Here is a 14169-nt window from a genome sequence, read left to right as displayed (position 1 = left end):
CAGAAGTAGAGCAGCTGGGACTCAAACTGGCACTCATATGGAATGCTGATGCTACAGGTGGATGGTTAACTGAGTATGCCACCACATTGACTCCCTGTCCCCACATTTTGATTCTGGATTCCTATGAATACATATTTTTTGGAAGCATTAAATGATGGCATGATTGCTAGTCTCCCTGCTACCCATGTGTAGGTCTTAGATTGTGTTCCAGGCTCCTGTATTTGGCCTGGCACATTCCGGTCTGTTGCAGGCATTTGGATCTAAAGTTTAAAAATGAAATAATTTAGGTAAAACAGTAAAAATAAAAGTTATACATCCTAACTTTTGAAAAGAGTAGAAAAGTATGTTAACTGATTACTCTACTGACTGTTTATTTAAGCACATACTGTATAGACTGTCATGAATAGCCTCAATTTAGTAAGCAGTGACTGGATCCTCTGGATGGAAACATACTTCATCTTTTGTGTGGTTTCCAAATTGACACACAATACACAACAGACTGAGCTAGTGAATGCTGGTGGAAAAAGGATACTTTCATTTTAATTTATCACTAATATGTGAAGATAAATTCCCAAGAGGAAATAAGGTCTAAGGAAATTACAGGAAATATTAAATCTGTGATTCTGTTTACGGTAAAAATGCCGACCAACAAATTCCAGCTGTTTCTCTGTGGGTTATAGAAGTGTCACAGGCCTGTTTATAGTTACTGACTTGTAGACTCCAGCATAGATCTATGGTGTTTCATTCGTTTGGTTTGGGTTTACTTAGATTTGTCTGAAGACACATTTCCTGTATGTAATGTATTTATAGAATGCAGCCCCAAACCAAGTTTCTTGTTTCCCAAACTTCTGTTCAAGCCTCTTCCACTCCTCTGCTCACGGTTTGTAAGCTCACATTATTAGTATAGTTTTATTTAACACATATATAGTGCTTATTCCTGTCCCACATTATTTTAAATATCTTCAAAGTGTTAACATTTTAATTTGTCATATCAAACCTAGGGACCAGGCTTATTTCTTAAAGTATTACGAATCTTTAAAAGATGGGAATCATAATTTGTTCACAATTTGTTCACATTAAGAGGAATAACTTCTATGTGAACAAGCAAAGGAGAAGCTAGACTAAGATAAGTGATTTTAAATTAATAAATTGATGTAAGCTTTGTATCTATCACTGAATGTTTATCTGTAATTTATTTATCCATTGTTGCTGTAAATTTGGGATATTTTCCATGTATAGGATATTATAAGGAAAGTAAAAAGTTTTGTATCTGGATTTTGCAAAAATTTCTATAAGTCAATTGAAAAAGACAGCTTGTTGTTCCATGATATAGTGGACTGACTATAGATTTCAGTATTGTATAGTGTATAAATAATTAAAGGGGGAGATACCCGATTTATTCAAAACATGAGAAGTGAAAGTATAAAAATGAATTATGCCAATTACTTGGTTCACTCAGCTTATGCTCCACACATTTGTTGAGCTGCGGTATTATATCTTATTAAAATGTACAAGTACTAGAAAAGACAGTACAATTGAAAAACAGATGAAAGATACAAAGAAGAAGGTAAAAAGCAAAGAAAACCACTGTCAACCTTTATTAATCTTCAGACTAATGAAAAAATGCTTAATTTCTCCAGTTCTGGGATATCTAACTTGATGTAACCATGCAATACCATTCTACTGTGTCATATTGCCCAAATGTTAAGTCTGACGATAACAAATGTTGGTGAGAATAGAAGCATTGTAGAAGTAGAAACTGTCACTAATTATACTTTAGATAGTAATTTTGCAAAATCTAGTACAGATGAAAATGTCCCTGTTTTATGATTTAGATGTAGATGTAGAAGTTCTATTTCTCTGTCTATATCCTGGGAATATGTCTTATAACAGGAAAAGGAGATATGGATAGGGATCCATAGAAGTACAGGAGATGAGTTAGTTAGTGGCTGAGAAGGGATAAGTTGTGGAATATTTATGCATGAATACACGTAGTGGATAAAATGAACGAATCAAATCTACATGCATGAGTGTGGACAGATTCAGAAATTACAAAGTTGAGTAAGAAAATACAGAATAAAATATTAAAAATACATAATATTTATATTGCCTATGGATTCATCTCAATAGATACATACAATTATAATATAAATATTATAATATAGAGAAATGCATACCAATTTTAAGATAATTATTACTTCTGATAAGAAAAGGGAGTAAAATTTAGAAGCACAAAGAAGACATGGCCTGAATGTGTAATATTATGTTTCTTAAAGGTAAGAATCCAACATTAAGATAATAAGAATATGAGTGTGCAGAACATGAATATTTATTACTTTTTTCTACTCCTACACTCTTATATAAATTTGTCATATTTCATGATAATAGCATAAACATTAAATTGAATAATTTATAAACTTTGCAGAGGTTGATATACTTCTGAAATGGGCAGTGTTGTGATGTTATGGGTTAAGCTGCCTCCTGTGACACCAAAATCCATTAAGAGCACCATTTCAGAGTTCTGGCTGCTCCACTTCTAATTATGCTCCCTGGTAAATGTGTCTGGAAAATTTTGCGCAAGGTGGTTTAACCCCTGGAGCCCTGTAGCCACTTTGTAAGTACAGATGGAGTTCCAGGTTTCTGGTCTAGTCCCTGGGCATTATGGTCATTTGGGGAGTGATTCAGTGGATAGTAGGTCTCCTTAATTCCTTCTCTTTATATAATTCTGCCTTTCAAATATTTTTTTTAATTAAGAAACATTGTTCTGATACTGATATAGACTTTGCCAAACATGTTTTGTGTTATATGAATTGTGTGGATATCCAAAGTTTTGTGTTTAATTCTTACTAGATTACAAGGTAATGTCTTTTTGCAATTCTCAGTGGTTTTTGTAATTTTTTGTGAAGGATTTAGTTTTTTGATTATTCATGCAGTTATTTTGAATGTAAACCCATAGTTTCTTGGATGTTATCTTCTGTACAGGAGCAGAACTTATTATTATTTTTTTTTACTTTGGCAAATAAAAGTTGGATATGTTTATGGAATAGCATGTGATGTTTCTGTACATGTATAATTGTCCAATGTACAATCAGGGAAATATATTTATATCTAACATTCAAAATGTTTCTTTATAGTGAAAAAGAAATATTAAGAGATCCTTCTCTCCACTACACTGACAAGCTAACTGCCTATTTTAAAAGTGGTATCTACAGTTATTGTTGGTGTTAGGGAAATAAACTAGCATGTGTGGTCAAGAACGTTATAGATTTTGAACTTAGGAAATATACATATGAAAACTTATTTTTAGAACATTCCAAACTTACCATAAAGAGTTTAGCAACAAGGCAGATATGTCTTCCTATTTATGAATAAATAAAACTAAATCAACTTGAACATTTGTAAATTGATTCAGATTTCAAACTGTGAACAAATCACTCAACTGAAGAATTCTTTTATAACAGTCATAATTTATATGTTTGTATTTTACATTTGAATGTGCAAACGATATTAAGTGTTATTTAAAAGACACTAGCTACATGCTTCAAGTGATTTCTATGTAAGAAATGATTGAAAAGATTCATATTTAGAATTCTTTCATTTTGTCTGCAAGTATAGCTTATTTTTGAAATATTTTTTTTTCTGACAGAAAAGCAGGAAAAATGCATGAATCCAAGAGGGGTATGATTTTACCTTTATGAAATCCTTTCCTAATTCTGTGCTTAAGGAGCCTCTTCAAATTATTAAAGATTTTTCTTTTTGAAAAGGCAGATCTGCAGAGTAGAGACAGTGAGAAAGATTTCTGTCTGTTGTTGATTCACTCCTGAAGTAGCCGCAGTGGCTGGAGCTGAGTTGATCCAGAATCAGGAGCCTCGAAGAGCATCTGTGACGTGAATCAGTGCCCACCTGGGATCCCAGTGCTTCACGGGGAAGGATTAACCGATACAGTCACTGTGCCAGGCCCTTGTCTAGGGATGCTTAACACTTGTAAGGAAACTAAGGTCTCATCTAGTTCGGGTTAAAGTGTGAACTGGAGATTTTCCTTTTCAATCACTTTTAAGAATTTATGCTTGTATTGGTACCAGTTTTTATGGTGAGACAAGAAGTGCCGTTAACCTCTTTTGCCTACTCGCAAAACCTGTCAATACTGGTATCTCTTTAAGTTAAAAACTGTCCTAATTGCTGAGCTGGTGAAATCTGGATGATTTATTACTTCCTTCCTAACTTGAAAATTCTGCAGTGTCACTCCCTAAAATGGGAACTTAAAGTGTAAATGAAAACCAAGTGTGATTGCTGACACTGATGATCACCAAGCACCTAGAACTTTCATTACAAACACAGATGTTTTTCTAGAAAAAGAAACAAACAAGTGACAGCAACCTAAAAACAACAGAGAAACAGATGTATAGTTTAGAAGTCTCAGACACTTCGACTTTTGTAACCATAAAATATCTGAGAGAAGGTCAGCAGTGAACTGGAGTGACTAGATCAATTGAGATGCCATTGTCAGATTGGAAATTAGAGAATATTTTATTGTTATGTTTCTTTTCATTGTAAGAGACTGTGACTAAACCATGCTATCTCCTTACAGTATAGTGTACTGAACAATCAAAACTATTATAATTTTATTGGAACTAGTGACAAAGTCAGGGCTAAGAAAAAATGAAACTTAATATGATTCATGAATCCAGATGTGTCCAGGATGAAAAGTCAGAATTGTTTATCAGTACAATTGATTGGATGATTAATTGGTTGATTGTCTTTTATATTTGACAGCAAAGTTTAGTGAGTTATTTCTTGGTCTGAAATGTAAGGCCCAATAATGATCCATTTTTATTTTAAAAATAGTAATAATTTGTATTTTGCCAAAGAATTCTTGAAAAGTTCACTTTAGAAAATGGTTGCTGATACTGTAAGATATTATGGAGTCTAGACTTGATAAGTGGTCACTTGGAAAAATTGAGGACTGATTAAAGCTCAGGCAATTCACGTAATAGAGAAACACACCTTGGCCTCTGTCCTAGGGGATCAACACTAGTTCAGTTTCCAGTGTGCTAGACTTGGTTGAAATTGTTAATACCTAACAATTCTATCCTACTGAATAGTCTTCAGAAAACCCAGTTACAGACCCCACTATTTGGGTCCGGTGATGGCTCAATGGCTAAAGTCCTAGCCATGCAAGTGCCTGGATCCTCTATGGGCACTGGTTTGTGTCCCAGAGTCTGCACATCTTTGCTAGCTCCTTGCTTGTGTCCTGGAAAAGAGTATGGGAAGGCCCAAAGCCTTGGGACCCTGCACCAGCATGGGAGACTCGGAAGAAGCTCCTAGCTGCTGCCTTGAGATCAGCTGTGGCTTGTTGAGCTTTTAGGAGTGGACCAATGGCTGAAAGATGTTTTACTCACTTTCCTTTTCATAAATCTGATCTGCCTTTCCAATAAAATAAATAAATTTTAAAGAAAAAAGACCCCACGAATGGACAGATTTGAGCTTTCTGACATGCACACTTTCCTATTCTACCTTTCTGTGTCTTCGTTTTCTAGATTATGGGGATCATAAATGTTACAGGCTTTAATGTGAAGTTTTTCTTGTGATGCCTACCATGTAAATGGCTGTCAAAGTATTGCTAAGATGCTGAATCTTCCTGCCTTGCTAAGCCTCTGATGCTGTGCCTTGGGCACACATCACTTTCAGAGCTCTTTCTGGTTGACTGTCCTGCAGTTTGCTATCATAGTCCAGCATTGGAGAGAAATGGTTAATACGTGGAGCTTGTGCACATGATAGTGTTTCTGCTTTGCCATTGTGTTTTTCATGCCATTGAACTAGTTAAAATGGTTACTTGAATCCTACAAATCTTGGTTTGCATGCATCTTATTTTTTCACACTTGTACTTTCCTTATATTCACATCTGTATATAAATATATGTATATACGCATGCATATACGTTTACATATATGTATTTTTACTATGCTTATCCTGTTACATTTATAACATTTTCTTGTTTTCTTCGACTGATTCAAACATAATCACAATTTCCACCTTGCTGGGTTAAAGCAATATGCAATTTTTTCTTATTTTTTAGTTTTTAACAGATTCAATACAGCTTTTGGTTATAATTCTTTAAAATATTTTTATTAATGTTTAGATATAATTCTAAGGCTATAATAATAGCTTCTTCACTCCTCCTTTTTTTCCTTCAACTTGTGTTATAATATTTTGAATTTGTTAAAATTACTGGCCTAATCTTCCAAGGTGAGCATAATGTGGAGCAAAAATTAGGTATAGTCATTAAGGCACTGCTTAGAATGCCTACCTCCAGTATCAGAATGCACAGATTCAAGTGTTGGCTCTCTTTCAGAGCTCAGCTTCCTGCTCATGTGCGCCTTGGGAGGCATTGATGAAGGCTGAAGCACCATGGTACCTGCTACCTACTTGATATTCTAGAATGAGTTCTGATTCCTGGCTTTGGGCATTTGGGGAGTGAACCAATGAAAGGAAGTCATTCTGTCTGTGTTTTTCTGCTTTCCAAATAAAAATAAATAAATGTAAATTTTAAAATAGATAAGTCATTAATCTATTGAAGTAAGTAAAAAGTTTAATGTAGTACCTACCTCATGGTACTATGAGAATTAAACACAATATATGAAAATTGATTAACACAGAATCCTGGATTTATTAAATAATAAGTCATTTCTTTGATCCAAATGTTGATAATGCTATTAATGAATATTTTTATGAAAACCATTATGACTCAAACTGTATTAAAATATGACTCAACTTATATTAAAATGTGACACAAATTATATTTTAAAATGCAATATTTTAAAAATTGTATTTGAAAGGCAGGGAGACAGACTGATGAAGAGAGATCTTTCTTCTGTGGTTCACTCTCCAACTGTCCCCATCAGCTAGTGCTGGGATACTCAAAGCCTGTAGCCCAGAATTCAATCTGGGTCTCCCACCTGTGTGGCAAGGATCTAAGTACTTGGACCATCACCTGCTGCCTCTCAAAGTACACATTATGAGATGGCTATACAGGAAGTGGCATGACTGGGACTCGACCCAGGAATTCTGGTACTGGATGAAATTGTCTCAAGTGGCGAGTTAACTGTGTTTCACATACCTGCCTCTTGTCATTTCTGTCTCATCTCTTCTCTGTTACAGAACGCTTTCTGTATCTGACTTCTTCTGGCGTGTCATCTGCAAGTGAGATTTTATTACTAGAAGTACATTCTAGAAAAATAAGATGATAATTTTATAGGATCAAAGAGAATAATGGATTTTTGAGGTTGTTTGGATTCATGAGATTTTATGATTTTGTGAGCCACACAGGCTATCTCTAAATGATTTTACCATGTTTAAGCAATTTGTTTTTTAAGTTAGTTGTATGGATTTTGAAATTATTTTTCCCCAAGACATACTTCTATAGAAAATGTAAGGAATTGTCTAGATGAGGAAAGATAAACATGAGATACTGTGGTATTCCATTAAACTTAAGGGCAAGTTGTTTCCTTCACTTAACTTCAGTGTATGAATAAACCTAATCTCTGTGAATTTACAAGAGAAATAATCCACCCTGGTAATGTATTTGGGAGCCTCCTATTCTTTCAAAATAGTCATACACTTAATTAAGTTAGCTAGTATTGAGTGCCATATTTTCTAAGTTCTCAAGACAAAACTTTGAATACATAATCTGGTTCTGTCTTTAGTGGGATAGAATGTAGTGACCATGGGAAGGGGATAATCAGATTTGAAACATACCTACACTGGCACCTTATGCAAAGGAGGAATATTTGAGACAATTAAGTTTTTGACCCACTGTTTCTCTAAGTCCAAGTGTGAATAAGCAACAGCCAAGAGATTGTTCTGGTTCTAGTACAGTAGGGGGATAAAATTTAGCTTTTTAGAAACGAAATCTATGGGACTGGCCTGCAAGCACCAGTATCCTATATAGATGCCGGTTCATATTCCATCTGTGCCACTTCCCATCCAGCTCCCTGCTTGTGGCCTGAGAAAGCAGTAGAGAATGGTCCAAAGTCTTAGGTGTTTGCACCCACATTGGAGACCGAGAGGTGTTCATGTTTGGGGATGATTGTGCCCTTGAGTGAAGTTATTCTATGATACTTTTTTTGTTTTGCTTTAAAATGAGGACAATACCTACCTTATAGTGTGGTTGTGAAGATAAAATTAATGAAATATATATTATATAAGTTAATTACCAACATTTAATGAACAGCAATTTTAGAATTATTTCTAACCTCTCTTTGTTGCTGTAATCTTACTAGTGTCTAATCTTGTATCTGGATCCTTTGAAATTTTAACTTTTCTAAAGATACATGTTTGTAGTCTAAGGGTAAATTTTCAGTGGCAGAAAATTTAGTTTTTGAAAATTTTACTTTTTTTTTATTTGAAAGGGAAAGAACAATAGAGGGAGTCAGATGACATGTCTTTAATTCCTTGGTTCACTTCCCTAATGTCTGCGACACCTGGTGTTAAGTTAATCCAAAGCCTAATCTCTCACATAGATAGATGGCAGGGACCGAAGCACTGGGCATGTCATGTGTTACATCTTAGACTGTGTTTTAGCAGGAAGGTGGATTCAGAAGCAGGGGTACGATTTCAATTCAGAGACCTTGCGTGATGGCTCAGTCGCTTAATGTTCACCTTGCAAGATCCCATACTGGTGCTGGTTCATGTCCTGGCTGTAGCTCCCTGCTGGAGGCCTGTTGTGGCCATTTGGGGAGTGAACCAGTGGAAGGAAAATCTTTATCATTTCTTCTTTCTGTAAATCTGCCTTAAAGAGAAGAATAAATAAATAAATAAATAAATAAATAAATAAATAAATAAATAAATAAATAAAGATTTCAACCCTGGACTTGGGACGTGAGTTTCCCAAGTGGTGCTTTAACTACTGTATCAAACTACTCCCATCTATGTTAGTAAATTTAAATTTCAGCCTATCTTTTTGCAGTACTTCATCTACCTAAGTAATGCTATCTGATAAATAATACCTATTCCTGAATTCAACAAAAATTTAGACTTGAATCAGTGGGTTGATTTATGAAGTTCACAGTTAAGTCTGAATTTCTTTCAAGTCTCAAAATAACTTCCTGGCAGAGGCTTAGGTTTGAGGCTTGCCAAGCTGGATCTACAGACACCTTTTGTCTTAACTTCAGGATTCCAGTTTTCCTGAGTAATTTAGATTAACTTTTTTTTTTTAAGCAGAATTTTTGTGGTTAATAGAAACATGTGCGTACAGCTTTTTTTTTTTTTTCATGGATAAAGTATTCCACAGTAGATTTAGATCAAGAGATAGATTTTCAGAACAAAATGATGGATATGTCCTCTGGGAGCAACGGAATGCAGCATGTTGTCTCTGACTGGTTGAGTTTGTGGCCTTTATGAACCTTCTACACCCACACCCTCACAGAGACACAAACAGTGGTCAAAACTGCAGCCCCAGACACTACTGCTCTCCACAGTCACATCTCCAAACTGCCTCCATTGTTTTCCATAACATGAAACAAATCCCTCTCTTTGCCTGGTGGTGAAAAGCTTATGTAAATACTAAAACTTCAGCTATTCCCTTGAGTTTTCTGTTGGCTAGACTACAGTCGTGAGTTTGCTTGTGTATTCACATGCATTTTCTATTTACCTCTTTCAGGCCACTTGGTTGAGTTTGATGGGGATGAATTCAAACTAATCGTTATCACATTCTGTTTATGAAAGCTTAATTAATTGACACCCTGATGGAAAAGATCCCAAGTTCAAAATATCTGCTTTATTCTTTCAGTGTTTATCGTTGTGATGACATGAATCTCTGTATATCTATTAGAAAACCTTATACCAGGAGTTGACCTTACCAGTCATTAAAAAGAAAGAATATATATGTGAATGTGAAAAACTGACTAGAAGTGCAATGGTTAAAATTACATCATAGTATTCTCATGAAATAATTTTTCCTAAGTATTTATAAATGGAATGTTTTGTGTACTGAGTAGGGAGAGTTAATATTACTGGGATTAAACTAAAATGAAAAATCTTTATCCACACTATTGAAGGGAAATGAGAAGGTATTGTCTTTAAAGACAAAAATCAGTGCTTGATATATTGTCTGCACTCAACTAAAACGGATACATGAATTGGATTCAGTTCCTTTTGAATATAGTACTAACTGTATTGAAATATTTTATTATAGTCTTGTAATAATTTACATGATTTAGGATGGGCATTTAATCTAGAGGTTAAGACGCTGTTTAAGATAGGTAGTGGACCAAATAATTAGGTTGCTGTTGCCCTGGATCCATTTGCTGTTTCTCAGCTTTGGCTTCACCTGGGGCTCATTGCAGGCATTTGACTCGTGAACCAGGCATTGACGTGCTCTTTGACATTTGTGAACAAAACTATGATAGACACTGTTGTTGATGTAGCAATGTATCTTTTGGAGAATGTATTAATTCTTTTTTTATTTCTCTTTATTCTTTCCTTTTAATCTGTTAAATAGCAACTAGAAAAGTGGTCTCTAAATACTGATACTGTTTTTAGCATTTTGTTCTTTGAAAAATTGTTAAAGAAGAACATTTTCCTGACAGTATCCAATGGACTTTGCAGTTCTAAGACTAATTCTAGCTTTGTAGTGAACGAGAGAACTGAATACAAACCCATGAATACTAACTGTTTCCATAGTTCCACTAGTCAGTGTGTATTCGTGAAGCATTTTACCTCTGACAATCGTCATTAGGTAATACTTAAACATGTTTGGAGGCCTTGATTATTAATCAAAAGTAGTTTGCTAGGAGATTGTGTTGTATTCTTCAGCATGTAACAGAATGCATCTTGTTTGTGTTCTGCTCCTAGGTTTGAAGAAAAAACGAGCAACAAGTGGTTACATCTCTTTGAAGGCAGTGGGATCCCGTATGGTCCAATCAACAACATGAAGAACGTATTTGCAGAACCTCAGGTTTGTTTTTGAAGTTTGTAGCCCACTGAGTTTAACAACCCAGGTATTTGCTTCACTCTTCCATCCAGATTGATTTCTTTAGATTTATTAGACATTGGACTTAAATGTTAGTGACAGAATATGATTTTTTTCATAGTCATGTTCAAATTGTGGGTCTGAAATGAATCAGCATCTAGAACCAGCTTAATCTTAAATTTGTGTGTATGCTAAATATAACATACTATTTCAGCCACTGCATGAAGTTTCCAAGGTAATGATTTCATTTTTCCTGAAAAACAGAAATACAGACAACTGAGAATTTAGAGTCAGGCTCTCAGAAATCAGTTTGTTGAAAGAAATCATTTTTAGTTCTTCATAGTTACAGCCTACCTCTCATCATGCAGCTTTTTCAAATATGCAAATGAAGTCATTTTTTTACTGTGGAGGATAGACTTTGGTGCTTTGAGTAATGTTTATTATTTATGAGGCAAACAGAATACTTAATGTAAAGATTTGTTCGATGTGTTGCTTAAGAGGCTGCTTCTTGGGGGCAGGAAGGAGGGCCACCTAAGAAAAATGACTTCATCTATGACATTGTCCCAATGCTTATTTTAGATGATATCAAAATAGTTTTTCATTTTTATTAATTTAATGAGACTATCTACAAATGTTTTTCCATGTCTAAGATTCAGATTTTAACCCTAAAACATAGAAAAGCTCCGTTTTTGTTTTTCTATAAAACTTTCCTATGGTTGGTCACCTACATTGTCAGCTTCTACCATTTAATATTTTTTTTTTTGTTTCCTTTTGTGTTCTTTATATACTAGAAAGTTTTGTCTTTGAAATAAATGACTGTATATGGAATGTATCTTTTTGAGAGAGAGCCTTGCTGGAAAACTGATCCTTCTTTTTAACTTTGCTACTTGTACATGAATATCTGTGTGAAAGAAAACTGGATGCATTTTATTCAATGATTAGAATATTTATTGGATAAAGAAGTGAATTCATTCAAAATTTCTTCGTGATATTTTCTGCCAAGTTTTTGATTATGGTTTGGCATGGTTAACACATATCAGAGTTCAGGAAGTATCTAAGACAGGGGTCGCCTTGGTGTGTTCTTATACAAGTTCATCTTAAAAGACCACTAACATAAATGGATTATGCCTACTGATTCCTTGCAAGAGGATCAGTGAGCACATTCTGAATGAAGGACAGAAAGCTGGTTTTCTGTCTTTATAGTTCTGAATGAGGCCAAATATAATTTTAAGTTGTATGTAGGATTTTGTGTTTTCTCAGTGGAACATTTTCTTAGAAATATTTTATAATGCTTTTTTAAGATTTATTTATTTTTAGTGTGAAGTGTTATTAGCTTTTCTGTTGCTCATCTGTTTTATGTCAGGGATAAGGGGACCAAAGCAAATAATATTTTTAATGTATTTATGTGTATTCTAGCATTACCTACTTTTTAGGCTTTGGTAAACGAAGTACCTAGGTCCTACTGACTACTTAAAAAATGAATGTGAAGAATGACTATAGGCAAGTTAAGATTCTCACAATGAATTTTCTCCTGGATTTATTTTAATGGCTTTACTTTTTACATCCACTTTGGATTTGCAAAGCATATTCCACCGTCTGTGGTAATATTTAGCCCACTCTCCAAATGGGAAAACCTAAGCCACAATAACTTAAAAATCTCTACATACTGCCTCCTTATCCACAAAAAATTTAAACTCTAAATGTTACAGTTCTGATATCAAAAGAACTTAATCGTGCATGGTAGTTAGCTGTTAGTCACACTATAGTATCAATAGTAGTGCCACTCATTTTCGTATGTACTGCATTCTTTGGCACTTAAAGATACAGTGTATGTATATAACATCTGGAGCTACCATTGCATCTTCAAAATCAGCACAGATGACTATGGAAATTCTAACTAGGATTGTTTCGCATAAGAGATAAGGCTATCAGTTTTCTTATAAGTGCTTTTCCTTTTTTAGAAAGAGTTCTGTATATTTTGAATTTTGGAACAGTCGTTAAATGTGAAAAATCATAAAGATCAAGAATCCTATACAAATTACAGTATTAAAATCCCCTTAATTTCACATCTGAAAATGGCTAGCTAGAAAATTTGTTTGTTTATTCAATAAACTTTTAAAAACATTTTTTGAAATGCAGTATTTATTTTAGGAAGTGCATTTTAAGTTTACAGATGAATTAATTTTTTGTCCTCGGATTATGTTCATAACCAATACTCCAGTTAAGAAAAATTATTACTAGTCACTCAACTATGTCTGAACTAATACAGATAAAGTACAAATTTAGTATTTGCTGCCTTTATGGGAAATAAACAAATTAAAAATTTCATTATAACTGCTTAAATAGTATGTACAAAATAAATGTTGTTAATGTGTGAATCAGCAAAGGAATGAACTGCTTAACTCAGAAAAGTGCAGGTGTGCCGAATGATCAAGTGGCTCCTGTGTCTCCCTGCTGGACAGCTGTGTCCCTAGCAATGGTTGGAAAGGCTCTGGTGAACTTCGGGGCTTGAGGGTGAAGTTGGTGGAGTGTTTTACAAACCTTCTAGGGTTTAGTTTTCCTAGGTGTAAACTGGTCAAATTGGATCTTTAGATTGTTGAAAGTGTTGACTGAGCTGTTCATCAAGAGAACGGCACCTGCATTGCTGGAGAGTAGATGCTCAGGGCATGACAGCAGCTCTGGTTACAGTTGTGCCATTTATGGTTATAGTTGTGATCACAGTGTCTTCTTTTACTCACCTTTGCTGAAAAGGTAGAGACAATTCCAGTGTAGCTGAGGGGAAGGAGATCATGACTTAAAATAGTCATCATTTAGTATTACTGACAACCCTTATATTTTTCACATCCCATAGAAGGTTTTGTAATTATACTTTCCGTTTGAGGTGTCCTCCCTTGCATTCCTGCTGATGAGCTGCAAAGTTTCTTGGCCATGGGCGCAAGGACTTGGTCGCTTGTGTTCAGATGTGGGAATGTGCCGCTGGCGCGGTAGCCCAGCTCTCCATCTGCACTGCGCCAGCACAGCTGCTCATTCAAGTGAAAATTGCTTTGGGTGAAGTACAAGGACTGGAACGTGGGGCAGGAAGGGAGGCTTTGATGAAGTGAAAAGAGGCATGTCTAACCGGGAGTAGAAAAAGCGATGGGCAGTCTCCAGGAACAGGAGAGAATTTTGTGTGCCTACTCACCAAGTAGATCATTTATGTT

General features: G+C 34.9%; 1 protein-coding gene across 1 annotated transcript in view; it reads left to right on the top strand.

Annotated features, from left to right (window-relative positions):
- SUGCT (succinyl-CoA:glutarate-CoA transferase) overlaps positions 1-14169 on the top strand; it is a 497234-nt gene that overhangs the window by 198875 nt on the left and 284190 nt on the right. Inside the window, exon 12 of the mRNA XM_040964993.1 lies at positions 10852-10954. Within this exon, the coding sequence (XP_040820927.1) occupies positions 10852-10954 (103 nt within the window). The remainder of the gene's footprint in view (positions 1-10851; positions 10955-14169) is intronic.

This window comes from Ochotona curzoniae, unplaced genomic scaffold (assembly GCF_017591425.1).
Source record: "Ochotona curzoniae isolate NIBS_2020 unplaced genomic scaffold, NIBS_Ocur_1.0 scaffold_3835, whole genome shotgun sequence".
Classification (NCBI taxonomy): domain Eukaryota; kingdom Metazoa; phylum Chordata; class Mammalia; order Lagomorpha; family Ochotonidae; genus Ochotona; species Ochotona curzoniae.
Note: the sequence above shows the minus strand (reverse complement) of the source record. Positions and strands in the feature narration are given on the sequence as shown.